This window comes from Mchenga conophoros, linkage group LG17, assembly GCF_057382185.1.
Source record: "Mchenga conophoros isolate Kocher_MC1m ecotype Shallow Benthic linkage group LG17, M_conophoros_male_GT1.1, whole genome shotgun sequence".
In the NCBI taxonomy this organism is placed as follows: Eukaryota; Metazoa; Chordata; class Actinopteri; order Cichliformes; family Cichlidae; genus Mchenga; species Mchenga conophoros.
In genome coordinates this window covers 25,108,929-25,131,385 of record NC_140542.1, presented here as the reverse complement: position 1 = coordinate 25,131,385, position 22,457 = coordinate 25,108,929, and the positions used below count along the sequence as shown (strand labels likewise).

At 41.0% G+C, this 22,457-nt stretch overlaps 1 protein-coding gene across 18 annotated transcripts in view; it reads left to right on the top strand.

Moving 5' to 3' along the window:
* The window catches only part of ppp1r12a (protein phosphatase 1, regulatory subunit 12A), a 60,618-nt gene that overhangs the window by 22,328 nt on the left and 15,833 nt on the right, over positions 1-22,457 (top strand). For 7 of the 18 annotated variants that reach the window (XM_085251016.1, XM_085251010.1, XM_085251015.1 and 4 more), the window contains exons 2-16: positions 5,574-5,704; positions 8,376-8,494; positions 14,045-14,204; positions 14,800-14,944; positions 15,015-15,089; positions 15,233-15,324; positions 15,662-15,819; positions 16,013-16,131; positions 17,278-17,385; positions 18,534-18,758; positions 18,928-19,019; positions 19,284-19,397; positions 20,180-20,332; positions 21,063-21,227; positions 21,801-21,935. In XM_085251016.1, the coding sequence (XP_085107142.1) occupies positions 5,574-5,704; positions 8,376-8,494; positions 14,045-14,204; positions 14,800-14,944; positions 15,015-15,089; positions 15,233-15,324; positions 15,662-15,819; positions 16,013-16,131; positions 17,278-17,385; positions 18,534-18,758; positions 18,928-19,019; positions 19,284-19,397; positions 20,180-20,332; positions 21,063-21,227; positions 21,801-21,935 (1,991 nt within the window). The remainder of the gene's footprint in view (positions 1-5,573; positions 5,705-8,375; positions 8,495-14,044; positions 14,205-14,799; positions 14,945-15,014; positions 15,090-15,232; positions 15,325-15,661; positions 15,820-16,012; positions 16,132-17,277; positions 17,386-18,533; positions 18,759-18,927; positions 19,020-19,283; positions 19,398-20,179; positions 20,333-21,062; positions 21,228-21,800; positions 21,936-22,457) is intronic. The other 11 variants (XM_085251027.1, XM_085251019.1, XM_085251018.1 and 8 more) reach the window with 9 other exon arrangements.

The window sequence follows — 22,457 nt, the reverse complement described above, 5'->3', positions numbered from 1 at the left end:
AGGGAGGTCGCAGCCACCAGTGCATTCACCTTAAGGGGCTTGTTTCCATTCTTGGACAAAGACTTTGAAGAGATAATAAGTGTGGGGGATGACTGAGGGGAGAGGATTTAGATGAAAGTATGGGGGACAGTTTTCAGATGAGCAGCAGAAAGCTGTAAAGATGGCCGCCAAGTACGTGCACATTTTGCAGCTGTGAGCGAGGAAATGAAAAGCACTAATCTATATTGGGTGGTTTATTTTTGCAATACAGATTAAAATGTCAGATTAATAAAAGGAGACTAGCAGTTGTCTGTGCTTTACATGTCTGTTATCACTCGTGGTGTTTTGCATGTGGAAGGAAAACTTGATTGGCTACTTCAATTTGAAGTACAGTCTATTGGACAGCTGACTTTACTTCCTGGCTTCCTCTAGTTGAGGAATGCAGGAACACTCAGTCAGCTGTCTGTAAGGACCACTTATCTTTATTTCCAATCCTGCAAAGCAATAGACTCCTTTATGAATCTCTGGAGGATACGCAGAGCAAAATGGCCACAGCAAGGACGGTGATTGGAAGTGACAAATTACAGCTGGTCCTCCTTATAGGGGAAAAATATGGGAGCAGTGTCTATTTGCTTTCTGTCTGTGCTGATTAGTATTATTGCGTGCATATACAAAACTGTGACACTGAGGTTTTCTGCCTTCCCCAAAAGTAAGATCACAAGATTTTGATAGAAATGCTTATCCTTTTTCTTTTTCTAATCTTATTTTTCTTTTCATTTTTTTAAAGCAGGGTTTAATTTACTTTTACTTAATATCTTTTAATCGGGTCAATAAAACAGTAAAATGCGTAAATTTCAATAACTTTAGGTAATACAGACCAATCAGTAGTTGCGAGCAGTTGTTTTTTTTGTTTTGTGTTTTGTGGTTTTTTTAAACATTTTTTGATAGTGAAGTAGTTTGCGCAGCCAGAGGTTAGCTTAGCTCACGTTTTATGGATGAGTAAAGAAGGGCTGACTGCTGTTAAAGGTATTCACTTTTTGGGTGCTGCAGCTACTTCTCTCGGGAGAGAACAAACCCAAACAAAAGTTAAGACTGAGTCACTTACAGAGGTGCAGCTAAGATGTTGTTACTTCGAGTAAAGCTTGTTGAGGAATTAATTCCTAATTGTCTTCTCTCCTCCCCCACTGGTCTGTTTTCTAAATGTCAACACTAGCTCCTGTGTGTGCTTTTGTGCCTTGGGTCATGACTCGACAGTGTTTCTCCAGTTTGAGGCTCTGTAGCTGTGTAAAAGCATGTGTCATCAATGCTTTATATCAGACATCATTCAGTCTAGTTAAGGAAAATGGTCTATTTAATGTTTACCTTAATAAGGAATTGTTACGGTTAAGTTAATTTTGACTGGTAGCATTATTTGTACAATTTTTATTATAGATGTTGCACTACTGATGTGAATTCTTTGAGTCCTTTTTTAGTGGTGGCTATGGCAAAGGAAGTCAGTGGTTCAATCAGTGGATCAAGTGTACCTATCCATTTACCATTTGCCTCAGTATGTGTAGTGGACACCTTGTTTCATATCAGCCTTAATGCATGCATTAGCTACCTTATTGATTATAGCTTAGTTCGTTAAAAATAAAGAAAAACTGCACATGCTTTGGTCTATTAGGGAGTAAATTGTTTCCTGGAATAACAAAACAATTTGTGGTATTACCCATTCTGTATAACCTAAACTAAATGAAGGATATTTATGTTGAGATGTATTTACCTATACAAGCAGTATGTCGTTGAAATGAACAGGATATGGTATATGTGGTTTTGATTTTTTTTAATTATTTTTTTATGTTTATGTTTTTTGATCAGTTTTGCCAGTGCAGCTCCTGCGTAGGGACCACACAGTGCTTTGTGTTGACACAGAGGGGCACATAATTCTCCCATGATGATGGCATCAAACTAATAAACCTGTTGTACTAATGATGGGAGTTACAGCCTTGGTTGTTGTTGATCTCTTTAAATCAAAGTCCATTTGCAGCTTCAGGGACTCGGTGGGGCATTAAACCCTACGACATCATCATACACAAACGCTCATTCACACGGTCAGTAAGCTCAGGGAGGCCTCTGCAGGCACTCTGTAGCTCTGGTGCTGTAAACGGCCCAAATTTGGACAAGGATTCCAGCCAGATAGCAGTTTGCCCTGAACGTGAGGACGCCGTGTGTTCATGTGTCTGTTTCCCCTGTCCACACATTTGTTGCCATAGCAACTACAGGAGATGGCCTGGCTGTGTTCAAATATGAGTTTGAGGTTTGTTTGTTTTTTGTTTTTTTTTTTTAATATATAAATTTCTTTAATATATTGCGCAAGTGGTAATTGTGGATTTCAAGTGTTTATCTCAAGTATTTACTACAATCATTTAACAGTTGAGCATTTTGTTAGGAAATCTACAGCTACATTTTTTATTTTTACTTTTTTGCACTCCAACTTCATGACTTTATTTATGACCCCTGCTTTACATGTCACCTCATGTTTGATGTGAGACATTATTTAACCTCAGGCCCTTTGTGTGCACTGAATGAAAAGTGCACTTTATACTCTTTTCTTCTGCTTTTATTAACTTCCTGATTTGGATTTCGACAGCTTCTTTTTCCTCTCTCAGCCTTTTGATAAATGAATTGTACACAATTTATAATATTTAGGTTATGGCCTAAAAAATCTATTATTTTGGTACTTAAACATGCCGAGAGAGCAAAAAAAGCAAAACAACTCCTTGTAGAGCTTGGACCATACTTAAATGAGTTTGAAAAGGGGGAAACTTGAATGAATATACACAGCGACAGTAATAATTCAGTTAATATGTGTGTGTAACTGATGTTACTGTAAATGGGCAATAAGGAGGCAATAGTTTGAAATTTTCAGTTCCAGCTCTTAAGGATCTCAGATGTAAGGAAGAGATGCAAAATGAAGGAAGCAAGGAAGATGCATTAGCATAATGAAAATTACATGTGGTTGTGGATTTAAACACTCATGCTTCTAGCATGCACCCCTGGAAGGGCAGTGAACAAATGCGAGTTCTGAAATTCACAAGAAAACAAACAAAATGAGCAGTATTTTACTGCTTAGAAAACTCGTGAAAGCTATCATGGATGCAGAATAAAATTGGCAGGCCTTAAACAGTAGTTTCCCTTCTAATGAAAAGGAAATTCGGCTTTCAGAAATGTAAATTTCCTTTTCTACATAAAATGAGTACTTGACTAACAAATAGAAAATGCAAATTTGTTCCTATCATGGTGCAAGTTTGCCTTCATAATCTAAGCAAAGTCACTACACCTCCCACTTCATGAGTCAGAGGATCTTAAATTAATCTCCTCTGTGTTACTTTCATTTTAATTGTGTCATTTGGGTAGTTTAGTTTGGTGGGGCCTTCCAGAGAGAGGTTCAATATTATCACTGCTGTAGAAGCATCATACTGGTCTATGATGAACACTAACTGCAAAGCCGCTCATATAAATTCTAAAGCAGTCTTTGTGCTCCTGATCTTGTTTAGGGACACTCTGTAATATGTTCTTTGTCCTCCTATTTTAGTGGGTGGTCTCCTTGTGTGCTGCACAGTAATATGCTTCATTTGGAGTGTTTGTGGTCTTTTGATGTTCAGAGTCAAACTATATTTAGGATGGGTTTGTGCACAGTCTCCCTCTGGTATCTTCACCCAGCCTAGAAAGTCTGTTCTAAGCTCGGCCTCTGAGCGGAACAGAGTTCTTTTAATGTGAAATCCTTCTGGTTTTACTTGTTGGGTTCTCCAATTTCCCCTCACCCCAACTTGCATACCTGTTAAGGACATCCTCCCTCCTGTCTGTAAACAAGAAACAGGCATCCTGTCTGTCATCAGCACTAAAGAATGGCAAAACCCTAATGATTGGATTGAGTGCTGGCAATTAGAGGCATTAAATTTTCTTTCCACACAGATGTTGATTTGAAGAATTCTTCATCTTCTTAGTATTACAAACCCCTCATCATCAGTGGCATGCCAGTGGAGAGAGTGGACAGTTTCCGATACCTGGGTGTCCACATCACTCAGGACCTGTCATGGTCCTGTCACATCAACACCCTGGTTAAGAAAGCCCGTCAGCGTCTCTTCTTCCTCAGAAGACTTAGAGACTTCCATCTGCCACTGAAGGTGCTCAAGAACTTCTACTCCTGCACCATCGAGAGCGTCCTGACGTCAAACATCTGCACCTGGTTTGGGAACAGCACCAAGCAGGACAGACGAGATCTGCAAAGGGTGGTGCGCTCGGCAGAACGCATCATTCAATCAGAGCTCCCTGACCTGCTGTCCATCTACACCAAGCGGTGCAAGTCCAAAGCTAGGAAGATTATGATGGACCTCTCCCATCCCAACAATGGACTCTTCTCACTGTTGAGGTTTGGGAAGCGCTTCCGCTCCCTTAAGGCCAAAACAGAGAGAATGAGGAGGAGCTTCTTCCCCCAGGCTATTCGGGCCCTGAACCAGGTGTAGGACTGGACTCTCCCAAACACGTCACTATAAGACTGGACTCTCACACACGTCACCACACGCACCACCACACATTTCCTATAATCCTATAATTCCTATAATTTATAATCCTTATCTTTATAATCTCTTCTGCTATTTGCACATTCTTTACTGTAAATTCCTAAGTTAATTTGTAAATTTTTGTAGTAAATTGTAAATATTGTAAAACTTTTCTTCTGTCATTTAATGGTCGGGCATTGTACAGCTACAAGCATTTCACCCCCGTGTGTGTGTGTGTGTGTGTGTGTGTGTGTGTGTGTGTGTGTGTGAGACAAATAAAATTTGAATTTGAGTATGAAGAGAATGTACTTTGTGTTTGTGCATGTGTAGTTTTTGTGGTTTCAATTACTGAGACTTACTGATTTGTCACAATACTAAACTTTCTAACTTTAGACGCTGCAAAAACAGGGCTTTCAAAAAATTAAATGAATGCCTTTTTATTTTTTTTCTCAAGGCCCTGTTTATTTGTCATAAAAACAAGACTGACATGAAGGTGGTGATAGCACTGTAAGTGGGAGGAGGTGGGAATATGTGGGCACTGCAGTTTGTCAAGTTGAGGTTTAGAGCAACAAAGCACAGCTGGTGTCTCTGTATTATTACTGCAAATAATGATAATTAAATAGTTTATGCATTCAAAATCCAATTTTTTTTTTTTTTATTTATTTATTTTTTGACAGCTCTGTACTTGAAGATGTATAGCACAGCTAACCTTTTTTTCAGGTTTTGCGTTTCTACACTATATAACTCTCAGGATAAAGTAGCAGCAAATGTATGCACAGCACCCCAGTGCCTCTGTCAGCAGTACTATGCTATGTGGTATTTCTAGCACCCCTGCTATGTGCGAATGTTTTGAGAATGCTTCAGCTGCCAAAATCTCCCAGCAATGCACATGGCAACCAATCGGGGGTGTAATGCCCTTTCCATGAGAGATGCAACTAGAGCACAGGCCACCCCACTGACATAAGCACTCAAGCATGTGTGCATGTACCCAAGTGCACTTAGTTCAACACAGTCAAGAAGTTGTGGCCTTACTCGTTTTCTCCCCTGTCTCAGGCATGCATAGATGACAATGTCGACATGGTGACTTTCCTGGTGGAACATGGAGCCTGCATCAACCAGCCTGATAACGAGGGCTGGATCCCACTCCACGCTGCAGCTTCCTGTGGATACCTAGACATAGCAGAGTGAGTATCAAGAGGCCCTTTTGGCGCTAGTATCTATTTCATCAGGTTTGATTTCTGCCGACTCATCCTCACTTCCTGTTTTGTTTTGTGCTGCAGATATTTTGTAACTGCTAAACTCCTCCCTGAACCTTTTGTGCAAAGTTTTCGTTAACATTTCTGGACTGTGAGGCACAAAGTGACTTTAGGGCTGGCCTAGCAGTTTTCTTATCATGCATCGTCTCTGTACAGCTGGATACAGCATGAGATAATCTAAGTGATATCTGATTACGTTAACACCAAGAGCAAAAAAATTCCCTGACAGTGTTTAGAGCAGTCTGAAACCAGAGCTTTTAGTTTGCATGATATACTTGTGCACATCCTCATCTCGTTACTGGAAACTGTGACAAGGTTTAATATGAGCATCAAATATTGTCCCAGAGTGTATATGTGACAGACGTTAAGGAAACTCAAAATGGGTTCACTTAACATTGCATGTGTGCCTTTCTGTTGTTATATCTGACACTGTGTTGACTAATATTTGGCAGTCCTTTAAGCTGATGGAGAGTTTTCTTTATCTGAGCTGCACCTGCAGACAAAGGGTATCATTTGCTGTACAGATTCAGGGGTTTTCCTCACTCAGGGGTTGAATACACCCATAAGCACATTGCATGTCAGTTGTTTGACTGAAACCTCTAAAGTGAACCAAAAATAAAATCATCTTTATTACAATGATTGTCATTTATTTATATTTTTATTATTATTATTATTATTATTATTATTATTATTATTATTATTATTATTATTATTATTATTATTGGCTCTGGTTAAAATCTCCTTGGGGGGTTGTTGACCCATGATGCCATTTCATAAGGTGTGCCAGAATCAAAATGCCAAGAACCAATCATAGCCTGTACAACAATTCTCATCACATTTGGACAGCAGCGGCAGCCCATCTGATAACTTGCACATTGTTATGAGTGTACATCTGTGATGTAATCAAATATGGAGAGATCAGGGTCACCTGTTGTATCTGGAATCAAGCTCTGAAGTTTCACTCAAGCATTTTCTTGCTCATAGTGTTTTTTTTTTCAACTGAGAAGACTGCTCATAGGGCAGAGATGTTATCATAGGATATTTAAACTAGCTAAAGGGGGCTGATGGAGCTCAGTCGTGCTCATTGTTCAGCTTATTGAGAGAGTGCTATGACCTGCTTTATTTGTGTTGCATTACAGGAACCTGGCTAAGAATGTATTCCTCACTGCTGGTGTTTTCCCAAAGTTTACAAACAGCCATCAGAGGAAAAACATCTTACATTAGCCATTTAACTGAACTGCCCAAATGGTCTTCTCAGAGCAGCAAAATCTGCATTCAGCTGGCCTGAACTTGACATCAGCACAGAAAACAAGAAGCTTTCTGTTGTCGCATTTTGAAGCAAAAGGTCAAGTGCCGATCCTCATACTGGTGACTAATGGAGACATCATGTCACGGAGAGAAACTCGACAACCTGATGTGGGCGGTGAGCTCTCAGTAGACCCATTTTAATCCCAGGATCTTCATTGACAACAGCGGGAACTGCAAAGCAGGGCTGGATCTGTCCCTAGAAGTGATCACAGCCTTCTAATTGTAGGCTTGGTTCAAAAGCTCCAGACCGCAAAGCCAGGAAAACTAGTAAAGCCAAGCTAAAATAGGCAGAATAGAAAGTGCAATCAAAAAGAGATAAAAACCTTGAAATGTAATTGTGTAGTAAGTCAGTAGTTGCTATTTCAGGGGGGTGGGAATTGGATTGTGCGTGTTTAAAGTCTAATGAGAAGGCCTTGAATTGTGCCGCAGTTTTAATTTGAGGCAGCTGAACTCAAGATGTAGGTTGGTTAACATATTTTGAGTGACTATTGAGAGTAGTATTTAAAATGTAACAAAGTAGACATGAATGCAGTGTTAAATTGTGTTCTTTATAGAAGGTTTCATGGCCCAAACCTTGATCTTCCTGGAGAAACATCTGCTTGAAGCGTGTCCTTTGAGATGATACTAGAGCTCAGAGATGCTGCTTATGTTGGGAGAAAGAAGAGGGAGGCGTACGGCCCAAAGAACACAGTCCCATCAGTGAAAAATGATGGTGGCAGTATTATACTGTGGGGATGCTTCAGTGCATCTCCAACTGGGAATCTTGTCGAGGTGTCTTCCAGCAGATCCGTTGCTCCTGGTGAAGAACTGCCTTCTCAGAATGGAAATGCTTCGTCATCATTGACCAGTTATTTTGCAGATTTAATTGTTACTACACATGGACTGGGGTTTTGCCACTCCTCGCCATCACTACTTTCTTAGCTTCTTAGGTGTGGTATGTTCAGTGTTTACATAGCCGGAAGAGGACCCAATACAGTTTAAACACACCATGATGTGAAGGTCATGACTGTCTAAACTGGAGACACAGGTTGTGGTGTAGCTATTGGCTAATGTTGGCACAGAACCAAGAAAAACATTGCACGTCTCATTTTGAACAGTTTACTCATTTGTTCAAGGAGGGCACTTTTGCCTTTAGCCTATTTTCAAACCCTTGAGAGCTAAAGTTGACCGCAACCTTTAATACAGCTGATACTTGCAGTTTAAAGATTGCTCTGAAAAATATTCTGTTGCCACTAGTTTAACTCTTTTTGTGGTGTTTTTTTGTTTGTTTTTGTGATGTTTTGTTTTGTAGGTATCTCATCAGCCAGGGTGCCAGTGTAGGAGTTGTAAACAGTGAGGGTGAGACGCCTCTGGACATTGCCGAAGAGGAGGCAATGGAGGAGCTCCTGCAGAATGAGATCAACCGGCAAGGTACAGTATTACAGTAATGTTGAACTTTGCTCTCCTAGTTTGTAGTAATATTATTTATGCAGAAGTGAACCCTTTTATATAGGTTTACAATAAGTCCTTTTGTTTTCGGTCTACAGTAGCTCTAATCTTACTATCCCACACCCCACGTAAATAAAACAAAAGCAAACAACCAAAACTGGATAATCTGCTTTTAGTGTCTCTTGGCAAATATTAATTATCTGGCACAGAGCTATAGAGATTAATTTAGCCCTTAGCAGGCCACTTGATAAGGCCTGAACAACTCTGTAGTCAATCTTTTGGGTTAGAGGACAAGGCTTTGCACCTCCTTTCACCACTGTTTTTAAGCAAAGTCAACATATGGTTTGTTAATAATAATGTCCATCAAAATTTGTGGCAGACTTTACACAGATGAGTTTTGTCTCCAGGTAAAAACTCCACCAGAATACCTGCACTTCCAGTCTCCAGCCATGACAAATAAATCAGCCAACAGTTTGTAGTGTTTCCGTGATTGTAGTGATTGATGGTGCAGCGCAGGACCCAAATGTGAAAGAAAGAAAGAAATGGAGACAGATGGGTGTTGAGCTTTTGGTTGCTGTAGTTTAGTGTCTGCACACTGTAAGTGCCTCATATTTGAGCACTGTTGTTTGTTCCAACTTAATCATGTGACATGCTGAAGGTAACATAGCAGCCAGGGGCCCCATTTGTATTCATGCATGTATGAGTATGTTTTCAAATAGGATCTGAATTCTCACTGGGTGTCAGTCGCCCGCTGTTTTCCACTTGCCTGTTTGACTGAAAAACTTACATAATATAGAATTGTGATCCACTTGTGTTATGAGCACTCGTGATGATTCATAAGCAAAACGTCAGGTGTTACTATTTTTGGTCGGGGCGCTCTTGATGAAAGGCCCTTCCCTGTGGTGAGGGGCCATGCACAGACGTGCTAACTGGCCTGAAGCCAGAGGGGGGTGCTCCTCGGCTTCACTAATAAAGCCTGGCTAGCTTGCTGTTCTCTTAGGTACACATTGTGGTTAAGGTGCATGAATATTATGTATTTTTATATTTTACTAAAGGTGGTGCTTGATCCAACTTAGAAAGGACTAACCTTTAAAGTTATTAAAGGAAGGTTTAGCATACATGTTAATAATACTGGTGGGCGTATTCTCAAGAAAATGTCTAAAATAAATCTGCCTATATACACCCTTCTTGATCCAGGGACTGAACTCATGCATGCTGTGGAGTAAATTTTTAGTCTTGGAGGACGTATGTAGTCTTGGACCACTTTAGTTAATAGTTTGCACTGAGGTTCAAAGTTGAAACCTTACACAGGTAGTCAGATTCTGCAAGTGCATAGAATTGCACAAATTTCAGGTGTTAAGTTGCCCCTATAACAGTCTGTTGATAAAAGGCTTTCTGAGCTGTCAATCTCTGTTCTCTTTAATTCAGGATTCAAATATTTGAGAGCTTGTTGCATCCAGTGATAATTGAACCTAGAGCACTGTTTGCGCCATATTATGTAATGTCAGGGGAGTTTGCGCCCACACAGTCCTCAGGTGTCTTGGCCAGTGGCTGCTGTCAGTTTTGATTTGCCCGATGGATGATGGATGCATTGCCTGGTTCATCCTCACACTGCTTCCCCCACAATCATTGCACATTTCAGTCTTTTTTTTTCTTCCTTTTTTTTTTTTTTTTTTTTAAACCAGATTACTGAATACATTTTCAGTATGTGGATATTATGAATTTAATTATAAACACTGTCTTGCATAAAGTGCTTGCAAGATTAAAACTCAGCTGCAAAGTGAATTTGCAAAGCTGAAGGCAGCTGCAGACAATCCACAGCTCAGCCCTTTATGCTAGAGGTAGGGCGGGCAGCATTATGCAACCAGCTGTTGTGTAACGCTTCTGTATGTTTGTAATGTGATTTTTCTCCTCGCAAAGAGATGCCAGTCATGAGGTTAAACTTGTTAGCGATTGACCGTAGTTTCGCCTTTACAGGGACAACCCTTCCATGCTCTCCTTGACCCTGATTGGGCCAATGATTTACGTGCGCTGCCATCTTCCTTGTGTTCTCCATCAGCCACAGCAAGCAAGCTGCTGCCTGTCCTTGTAATGGACTGAAAGTGGACAGCCTCACAATTGATTGAAGGTCCTGTTAGCATAAGAAGGGAGGAATGTGGATTTAGCTGGCAGCAGCTTTTCTTCAGATGAAAATGTAGCCTGATTTCTTTTGACTTGTCTTTACTTGTTTACTTGTTGGGTTTTTGGTTGCTTCGGTGTGGGCTTCTGTAAAGTTTTTCTTTTTGGGTTCACCACACAAACTCTTGGTCAAGTGGTAACGGGGCAAAGTGGGACACGATGCCTTTTTTGGTGTGGTGGACTTTCTCTTTATCTTCTTTTTGCTCAGGTAGAAGATGTGCTGTTCCCTTGTAAAAACTCAAAGTTGAACTGCTGCCAACTCTTCCACTCGCCTCTTGTTCTGTAGTCCTACTTGGCCATTTTACTCCCTGCTTTTTATAGACACAGTGCCGGCTCCTTCCCTGGAGATTATGGGTGGTTGCTTCGCCTGACCTGTCCCAATTCCCAAGATTAACACAGTGGTTTTTGGACCTTTTTTTCTTTTCAGAAGGAATAATTTTTTTTTTTTCAATCACTAATTAATAACTCCTGTTTTCTTTGTTTTCCATAAATAAGTCATACTTAATCAACTTGATTGAACTTCCCTGGTAGGCCATAGGACCACCATCAGTTCCCAAGCCTCAGTTGGTTCACCTCTTCATTGACCAAACCAACCTACTGAGGTTTAGATTTGTTCCAAACACTGGAAAAAGCAAAGTCTGATTAATGTTACCTTCTTGGTTCAGGACACTTCCAGGTAGATATTAAACGCACTCATAAAATTGCCTGGAAAGTTATGCACTGTTGTAGTGCGTTTTTCTTTTGACAATCAATGTTAAAGGGCTGATATTTATTTAAAGAGTAAAAACCGTGACAGCATTTTATTAGAACTGTCAGGTCAGAGAAGGACACAACGACAGTGAGTCAACAGGCCCAGTCTTTGTCCCAAAGCTGCTCTCTTTGACATAAAACTTTGAAATCCACTTTCTTCCTGTTTAGTTTCACTTTCTTAGAATTTAGCTTACTAATCCTCTCAATGTGCAACATAATTATCTGTGCCATGGTGGTTTTCTGTGGTACATTTAAGATTACTGAAAAAGATACGGACAGATTTGCATGCACATTTTAGCTGCGTCTACAAGGTAAGCAATCCACAATGACTTTGTGGCCAAAGATCATAGAAAGTTACTGACATGAAGTTAGGCCAGAAAGAAAAGCACTGACAATGTAGAGTGAGCAGATCCCGTGATAAACTTTGCGGTGAGAGATTGAAGGGACTATCAATGAGAGTGCACGATACTGGTGATTGACACATCACAGATTAGAAAACACATTAGAGTGTAACCTAGACAACCGGGGCCTTAAATGTCCACCAGCGACCAGCCATCGTTTTCAAAGCGATGCAGGATGAGCAACTTGCTCAATGTGTCATTAACCACTTGGATTTTTGGAATAATTCTTTCCCAGGTGCAAGATTTATTGGGCATTTTGTCTCATACCTTTACAAAATCTTAGGAAATTAAAATGCAAAAAAATGTTGCTCTTAATAATCCAGATGTGGGAGGGTTGTTAGAACTTCTGCAGAATGTGATTTACATTAAGTCTTTGTCAGTATGGTAAAATTTGTCAACACATTTGGCACGAGGAGATGTTTGTGCATATATGTAGTCTGAGCCTCTGATGTCGACATAAATGAGTCAGTTGCCTTTCCAAAGTGTGTGTTTGCAACAAATATTATAATCCAAAGACCCCATATGTTGTAATTATGGAAAATATGAAATTTATACTAAAAATAGTTTTTATTGTTCTCAATGTTCCTGTTTAAGTTTCATTTTTATTAGCGTGAAACGAGCAGTTGTACTCAGGGAAACGACATTAAACCACTAACAATGAGCTTTAAATATTTCGGAGATTCACATGTCCAGTATTGTGTGAAGTAAATATTCAGCCTTAGGCTTGGAAACACGCAGTCTTGGACCGCTCTTGTTTCAGCTTGTGTTGAGTGTGGGTTAATTTCTTTTCTTTCTTTCTTTTTTTTTTTTTCTATGATATTTAATACTCATTGACCCATTATCAGAAACCTGAAAGAGTGGAAACCAATTCACTGTGTCTGTGTCTGGCGAACTTTGTTTAGGAAACAAATGTCCTTCTCATGCTCCTCTCCAGCTAGCTGAAGCTAAACCTCTGGGTAAACGTAGACTTTTCCTCTGACTGCCCTTTCCTCATGGCAGATTTGCAGACACAGATGTCCTTTCATTGCTTTAAAAAGCTTGAGGTCTTAAATCATTCTACGCTGTCAGGAAATGAGTGGTGATGTTTCCCTGAGTGCAGAACAAAATCCTAGAAGACCAGCTGAAGTTTTGGCTTCTGCCCCAGACCCTTTTTTGGATCATTGTTTATACAGTTCATTGTACTTATCTCTCTCAGATCGTGCAGCAGAGCATTTCAGACAGTCTTGCACTCCAACCAGGTGTCATCAAGACAGTACAGGCGTGTCAATACAGGCTGCTCTGCATGCAGCATATAGCTTCAACATATTGAGCCACTTACCGGCTGGAGTGTTCGCAGCCGCCGTTGTATTGTTACATTGACAGATTATTGGCACAAAGCTGTTCCCTAGAGCAGATGAAATGGCTGACACCAGAGCATGGCAGAACCATGTTGTGTCTAGTTCCCTCCATAGAAAGTTTCTAACAATGAAATGCAACAGTGCCTGGCTTGATAAAAGTGCAGTTTGAAAATACCTAAAAATTCATCTCATTCATCAGAGCTGAAATATTTTGTTTTGTCTTGGCTGTAATCTAGAGCAGTGCTGGCAAACTTGGTGAAAAGTTCATTCAGGCCAAGCCATTCAGATATTACATTAGGTCCTCAAAAGGACAAACCAATACAAGAGATTTAAGTGTCTGCATAGGTACATTTGTTTCTATATTGTTCTAAAATGTTTTCAATATAAAAGCAACCAGGCGGACTTCATACCTTAACTTTTTCAGCTGATATTTGTCGCTTATGTTCATCAGTTAGAGTAGGCTAATCTGAGAAATGTGAAAGCTGCACCTTTGCTACACAGCTGTGGTCCCTTTGACGCACAGTATTTGCTATTGTGAATTACACTGGCTACATTATCCCTATTAAGGGGCGCGGAATTGAACAAATATTCAACATTTGCATTCTGCGCAGCTTGCGAGAGAGACAGCTGCTATTACTAATGGTCCCGTCCCCTCCAACAGAATATGAATAGGTCACTAATGCAACCTGTTCCAAACATTTGCATACCTTACTCTGGATGTAAACAAGTAGAAGTCATAAATATCTTGATCTAATTGGGTCTTGTTCTCTCTCTAGGTTCATTGCTGCAGCGGGCAGCTTGTTCCTAAGTAGCAGGTAATCCCTGGGTGTCTGTCTGTACACTATCATGCTTCTCCATTTCTCCAGGGGTTGATATCGAGGCAGCCCGGAAAGAGGAGGAGCGCATCATGCTGAGGGATGCCCGGCAGTGGCTCAACAGCGGCCAGATCCAAGACGTGCGGCATACGAAATCTGGAGGAACGGCGCTCCATGTAGCCGCCGCGAAGGGATACGTCGAGGTTTTAAAGTAAGCAGTAGCCCTCAGAGACGGTAAAACAGTTGGAGCACACTTTGGTACATAAAGTGTCTCCTGTATGTTACTTTATTTGAACACTATTTATAGTAAAGACGGTGGTGATGCCTAGCCTCATCGGTAATACAAGACATATCTCGGTCTCTGCATCTTGTCATCTTGCCTCGTTCTGACATTGTCACTGTGGGTTGTTAATACAGTTGCACTGCTCAAGGATAGAAACCGCAACGGCCTGTCCATCTGGTCTGGGAAGCCAGCCAGCACACTCTGCTGCCATAGATAGCTCTAAGATCTCTGATATTTAGCACAACTACCGTACACGGGACAGAGATCCAAATGTTTCCCCCGTCGTGGCAGATTTATTGGCTGAAATATTTGCTAGCCTCACCGAGCTTTGCTAAGGGATGACTAAGATTTTCAGATTACGTCTCTGTTTTTTCGGGGAATCTGTATCTCATAAAAGTGACCTGGGGTTACAATACTGACGCACAACAGAGCTCGAAGCCTAGCAACACTTTGAAAAATCAGTTTACAGAATGAAATCAGTCATTCACTCCACACATTCACCCTCCCTGTGTCTTCCTTGTAGGCTTTTAATCCAAGCAGGGTATGATGTAAATATTAAGGACTATGATGGCTGGACTCCTCTACATGCAGCAGCACACTGGGGCAAAGAGGAGGCCTGTAGGATACTGGTTGAGAATCTATGTGACATGGACATCATAAATAAAATGGTGAGGAACTAGAACTAGAAGCAGTCATTAGGTTAAGTGCAGTCTTTAACTCTTACGTGTTTCCCTTCAGGGTCAGACTGCTTTTGATGTAGCAGATGAAGATGTTCTGGGATACTTAGAAGAACTACAGAAGAAACAAAATCTGGTGAGTCACTTTGGCATCTGAACAAAATTCTTGAAAGATTCCAAGAAACCTTCTCATGATGGGAAAACATGTCTTAATTTTTATAGTATAATTTCATTTCCTGTGCTGGACTCATGAGTGTCTTGTTATCATCTTAATTCCAGCTGAGAAGTGAGAAGAAAGATGTTAAGAAATCTCCTCTGATTGAAACAACCACCACTGGGGACAACAATCAATCACTGAAGCCAATCAAGAGGTAACTTTCTAATGAGAAGTAATGAATGGAAATGGTTAACTGAATCAAAAAAGCTAAGGTATGACGATATCTTTAGGAGAACAATCTCACTTTGTCAAGTGTTCTCTCTAAAGTTTTTTTTCTTTTTCTTTCTTGCTTTCATGTATGAGAGTAGCGTCTTATTCTTCCTGCAATTGGCCAGAAAGTCAAACTGTCTAAAGCCAAGGGGTGAAGGAAAATGTCTTCAGTTTACCAAACTCAAAACTCTAAAAATCTAGTTCACGTTGCTTATCTGTGAGCCCTACTCTCTACTGATGCTGCAGTACTATACTAACAGTGTTACATTTGTGTTTTTTAGCAAAGAAACGCTGCTTCTGGAGCCCGAGAAGAGCGCTCCTCGCATCGAGACCTTAGAGCCAGAGAAAGTGGACGAAGAAGAGGAGGGTAAGAAGGATGAATCAAGCTGCTCTAGTGAAGAAGAGGAGGAAGAAGATTCAGAATCAGAGACTGAAGCAGGTACTGTATGATTTTTATGTTAGACTTGTGGTGTTTTGGCTCAAGTCTTGAGACAAAACTTTAATTATGAAGTACCAATTTTATTCTGTAATTTCTGGGCCTTTTATACTTATTCTGCATGTCAAGAATATGTCAAGAAACCATATTGTGACTATTCTCGTCTGCTTTTTTTTTTTTTTTTTGGGAACCTCAGCAGAAAAGAGCAAGCCCTCAGCAGCAGTGAGCAACAGCACAACACCAACCAGCGTCACGGTGTCCTCTCCAACTAGCCCAACTAACCAGGTGACGACCCCCACTTCACCAGTTAAAAAGGTACGACCGGGGAACTCTTTGCCGTCCTGCCCTGTCTGGAGAAAGGGGATGGGGATTACTTATTCTCCCTTTGCAACAAAAACCTGATTTTGCAGTCAGGTGTTTGCATATACAGTTCTATAGTTTAAATTAATGAGTAATATAAATTAATAACTCTGTCTGGCTTGAATGAGAACATAAATGTAAGTAGCTTTTAACAAACATGGCAACAGGATAGGGACGGTTGGAAAATTCTGCAGTATAGTTGTAGGTTGTTCTAAAGGTTGGAGCAAAGTGTACAGACAAATGCATTTGGGTGGTAAAAGTAAAACTAGGCCTTGAATTACAGTCATGTTCCACTTTTGAAACTGCTGCCCTCTGCTGGCAGAATAATGCCAAGCATTTTTTCTAAAGTGAACCCTCTGAGTTTCCCCAAGGGCAGGTTTTCCTCTTTGATTTAATTGAACGCATTTAAAATATTGTGAAATATAATATTTGGTGTTTACAAAAATATGTAATGTAATCATAAACTTTGTTTGTTTGTTTTTTGTTTTTTTGTCATTAGTGCTTCATGTTCTTTGTTCTAGGTTAAAAAAATTAGAACAGAAAAGCAAAAGTTGTAAAAACACAAGCAAGCAAACGATAAGGAAGCAAGATCGAAGTGTGAAACAAACATGTTGCACATGTAGGGGACGTTCTTAAAATTTAAATTTGAGGCACCAAAGTCTGTGATATGTGATGCCACCTCCAAACCTGACTTTAGCCCTTGAATGAACCTGAAAAAAAGGGAGGTTGTCTCACCACCAGACACCCATCTAGAGCCTTTTTGGTTTCTTTTTTCTGCTTCTTCTCTTGAGATAAACTTCTTGTTCCTGTCCTTATTTGAAGCCTGATTCTCACTCAAACCACAATGTCCTCTGTCTAATAAGTTAGCAAAGTCCAAATTCCAGTGTTTGCATCTGTCACTTATTTTGAGAACATTAATGTCAGTGAGCATTGTGTGGTGTGACTAGGCTTTAAAATGCCTGTCTTTGCTCATAAAGTGTGTTTCTTTTGCTGCTGCTTCTCTTATTCTGTCTCAACCTCTCTGTTCCTCCATGCCCTCCCTCCCTCTGTCATTCTCTCTGCATCATTCTCACCCTGGGCTCTTGTCTTGGTTGGCTTTAGTTTGAATGTATTACTCCCCTCATGCCTGTGGCGGAGCCAGGCTGTCCTGCATTGTGGCGTCAAGGTTTGCGCAAAACTGGCATTTCTCTAGTGCCCAAAAAACTTATGGTGAGGCCTTGGTGTGCACCAGAGTTGTTCTGTAATCCTACATGCACCTGTGCACTGATAAAGCACTAAACACCCCTAACCATTCTGACCTGATCCAGGCGATATAGGGTTTTTCCACTAGTTTAACGGCATAAACTGAACATTTCATTCTTCACATTAAAAAATTTCCACTGGTGATTGAACAGGATGCTTTTATTGTGAAGAAATAAAATGTAGGAAATGCATTTAAACCACAGAACAAACATAGGTTAACTAGCAAATTAGCAATTTACCTGCACTAAGGATTCATCCTCATATTTTGATTACATAATTAGTATCACAATAAGTACAAAGAGGCAGTTATTGTGATTTCTTGTTAAGAAGTTGTTTAAAATTTTCCAAAATTAACAAAGTTGCCGACATAATGTGGTGAAATAACAGCTGTGGTTTAGTTTCCAAACATCGTTATATTATCAGCTGAAGATCGAGTAGGGCTCGTCCGTGCAGTAAGCTACACAGGTGACAGTGCTGCAGCGTATGAGCCTCTGCCCCTCATACACAGGCTGATAAAATGTGCAGCAATAACAAACAGGAATAGTTTTGGTACCTGTCCCCTCCTCTGTGGTGCAATGGGGGGAAAACAGTTACCTAACCGTGGACGTTCATGGCATGACAAACCACGCGCAGTGGAAAAACCAAAATCGCGATTGATTGCTGCCAATAGCTGCTTTTCACCTATCCCCCTAGCATGGTGTTTCCACTTGTAATCACCAAATGCACTGTCTTGATCATGCTTTCATTTCACGTCTGTGTAACTTCTGCTGCTTGTAAACTTTGTTTTCAGACAAAACCTCCACAGGCTGTAAGAGTTATTGAAGTCATCATATTTTGAAAATGGCATATAACCAGGAGTGTATTTTACAGAGTATTGAAGTCAGGAAGAGGCATTCTGGTCATGTGTCACATCTGACATGTTTTTAAAAATAATAAAGTTTCCACCTGAAATAAAAAAAATCTAAAATTTGCAGCCCTTATGGATTAATCCGACTTGTTTTTAACCTGTTTGACTTTTGCGTTACTTACCACGATAACTAAAAACCTCTAAACATCTTTGTCCTTCTAAATGGTCAACGAGGTCTTAATTAGACTGCTGTCCTTTCCTCACTCAGGTCACTCAGCCTGCTGGAAAGGTCTCAACTAAAGTGGAGGAGGAGAGGAAGGATGAGTCTCCAGCGTCCTGGCGTTTGGGTTTGAGGAAGACGGGCAGCTATGGAGCGCTGGCCGAGATCACTGCCACCAAGGAGGCACAGAGGGAGAAGGATACCACTGGTGTTATGCGTTCGGCCTCGAGCCCTCGCCTTTCCACATCTCTGGACAACAAAGACAAGGAGAAGGTCAGAAGGGATTGAAGCAGTTTTGGTTTGGTTTTTTTTAGTAGGCGGGGTTGCGTAGATGATTCTTAATTAAAAGGTTTTGTGTTTTTTATTGTGGTAACAGAGCTTTCTTGTAGCAATACTACACAGCTCCTTTACAGCTATGTCCTGCTTGTTGTGCTGCCTGCAGGAAAAGGATAAAGGAACCCGGCTTGCCTATGTGGCTCCAACCATTCCCAGGAGACTGGCCAGTACTTCGGACATTGACGAGAAGGAAAACAGGTGAATCCCTGGAGACGCGTGGCCCTGTGCAAACATGCATTGGATTGTGTGGCTCCTGTTGCTAACTGCTGGGTGCCCCAATGCTGTGCATGGTGTGGCCTTAAGCAGCTGCTTTTTTTTTTTTTTTTTTTTTTTAATGTACAGTGATAGATTTAGTAATCAAGAAACACATTAAGGACGATTTTAAAAAATGGGAGACCTATTCCTTTAGTATACATGTTACTGTGGAAACGTGGGGTACGATTCTAGCTTGTGGTTTCCCAGGGACTCCACTGCTCTGATACGTAGCGGCTCCTACACCCGGCGACGCTGGGATGACGACCTGAAGAACAGTGAAGGAAGTGCCTCCACCATCCGAACCCCCAGCTACCAGCGCAGGTTAGCCTCGGCTGTAGTACAAACCTCTGCCACAACTTTCCACCCCAATCTCGTCGTGTCCATCATACGGGTGCCTTTCATAGCTTTGAAACCAAATTAACCGTGTAGATCATCAATAGTGAATTTCAGTCACCTGAAGGGAAATTTGCTTTTAGTGATGTCATCAGAGATGTGTATGTACATGCTTGCATTTGCAGCAGCTGCTCTGAAAGCCATGCAAATGAGCCCAGCGCCTCTCTGTCACCGCCAAAGAGTCTTTTGCATGACTCTACTTGTCCTGTCAGGTTGCTGTGCCACTGAGATATTTTACAAGCCTCAAACAATCTAATCAATTAAATAAGAAATTCTCAGGGTTGTTTGTGGCACAGAACTTGGACATGGACTTGTGCTGCATTTATATCGTATGGGAGAAATGCTGGCTGTGAGCCACTAATGAACTCAAGTTTCAAGTTGTAAAAGCTGCTTTGGAACTTGTTGTTTCTTGCGTTTCTGAGTTTCGATGTTTCCAACCAAGACATCCTCAAATCTAATTCTGAAAAGGGGGGAAATGGTGAAGATCTCCCAACAATTGGATGATTTTAGATGTATCTCATCCTTCTTTAACTCTTTAAATACAGCAAAGTATCATCCTTCTCCCAAATGAGATGAATGCACAAACAGTGTGTCAAAGCTTTAGAGTCTTAAATATGTATGTTTCTTTGTTCTCTGCGTATATATGTCTGTATGTGTGCGCCTTCACCGCTAACATGCCTCTCTCGCCCACTTGCCTGCCAACACGCTAGCACTTCCCATACGCTAGCGCTAGGGCGGAGCGGCAGCACGCGGGACGTGCCAGCCAAGTCTTCGTCAACCTCCAACTTGGACCCTAACACCTGTAATACTAAACCTTGGCAGCCACCCACCTCCCACTACCCGTCTTACAGCATTTACCGCAGGTACACCAGCCTCACCGAGGCACCACCTGTCCTCTCTCACTTTCTGCATCTCTGCTCGGCTGGAGTGACCACCTTGTGTTTTGGGTTCCCTGTTATATTAAATGTTGGAAGGCTTTTTATTTATCTGCTGGTTACAACTTTCAGTACAGTTAGAATTGTGGTTTAAAACATGATTAATGGTAATCGACTACATTTACCACCCTATAGTTGTGCATTACTCCAGTACAAGGAGAAGAACGTGTTAGCATCTTCAAGTGAGTAACTGTTTGTTGTTGGGATCAGTGGCATCCCGCGTGTATGTAAATGGTCACTGAAGTTTCTCCAGACATTCATATGAAGTGTGAATGTCCCAGGAACTGTTTAAAAACACTCGTGTAAGAGGGGATTTTATTTATTTAATTAAATAGAAACATAGAAGTCATATAAAACAAAAATTTGTTTGGATGTAGCGCCATCACTGCAACTAAAAATGCCATGGTGAGACATCATCTGTCCCTTCTTAACAACAATCACTGCTCCCACCTAATGTGCCTTCACCATCAATGCAGTGTAGTAAACTAGTTGGACACTAGTTGTTATACAGTGCAATGAAAAAGGAAAAAAACCAAAATTGATAAACTCATGTCTTCCATCCTAATTATTAAAGTAAAAGTGGAAACCACGATTGGCCACAATCAAACAGCTCTACTTGCATCTCATTCCATCTTGCCGATGATTCTTTATTCCACAGCGGCTCATTCGGCAGACGACACGAGGACTTGGGCTCCTCGACCACTTCCTCCGCCACGACCACCTCCACCTCCTCATCTGTTACCTCGCCCACGGGCCATCGTGGCCTGTACTCAAGCCTGGGCTCCTCCTCCACTCGCACTGGCTCCACCAGTCTCACCAGCAGGTACAATTTATTTCTTTTCAGGTTGAGAAATTCAGCTGCAGCTGAATGAATGAATGAATGAATGAATCTATACAGTTATCATTTGAGGTCATGCACTCTTTCTTTAAACAAGCTAGAAGGCAGCGGTAATACTGGTCAGTTTCACCACATATTCATGTATTATATTTGTATAATAGTTTGTCTTCTAATTTAGTTGATAGCCATGTCCATGATGATAAATTTACCAATTTCCAGAAGTTCCTCAAAGTTTGAACAGTTTGCCTTTATTCTCTTTATTTTCTGTATTATTACTGTAGTGGAAATTTAAACACTTTATCATGTTACTAGGTTTTGTTTATTTTGTTAAAATTCAGCAGCATAAGTGGTGGATACCAAAAGCCAGAGAGTAGTGCTTAAAAAAAAGATGGTGAGCTAACTCTCGAAGTGGTTTTATAACAAACGGTCTGACACGATCATCTGGCAGGCAAGAAAATGTATAGTAATTGGCCCTGAATTGTATATACAGGCTTAGGATTGTTGCATTTGTATTACAGCAGCTGAAAGGGAATCTGTTTAAAATGTGTGTATAAACAGGTACTGGTCAGAGGAGAGTGCAGAGAGGGAGAAGGAGAAGGAGTCGGCTGCTGTCGTCCCCACTATAAACACTGGCTCTACTACGACCACCACGTCTACCACCACTACCACTGGCACTGGCACCGAAAGACGCAGGTAAACCAAACACCTACTCAAACATCGATTTCATTAGTTTTTATTAGCTCTTTAAACTTTGTGAATTTTTTTTATCGCAATCACATCTGTCCACCAAATTTATGGTGCTGTTTAAATGTAAGGAGACTTTCAGCATTTCCATAGACTTATTTCATGAAGAAAAGCTACCATCATTTCCATTTCTGTAGGTTTGTGTTCACTCTTAGACTCTGTGCAGACATTCGGGGGAGGGAGTGAGAAAGCGGAGAGCTTGTGCTTGCATGTGTATGTTTGAGTGGGGGTCCAGTGCATGTCCTCCTGTAGCAACGCTGAAATAAGCCACCTGTCACGGTGGGAGTGGGGCCGGGCTGCTTCAGAGCCTGAACTGCTCCAGCGACTTCTCCTTATAAGGAACGTGGGCAGAAGAAGCACATTTTCCTCAAGGCCAAGACCCCATTCTGGGCTGAATGAGTTCATACTTTTGTGTGGCCAATAGAAGCGTGTTTCAGCCTGAGATGAGCGATTACTGTTTTATTTCCCAAA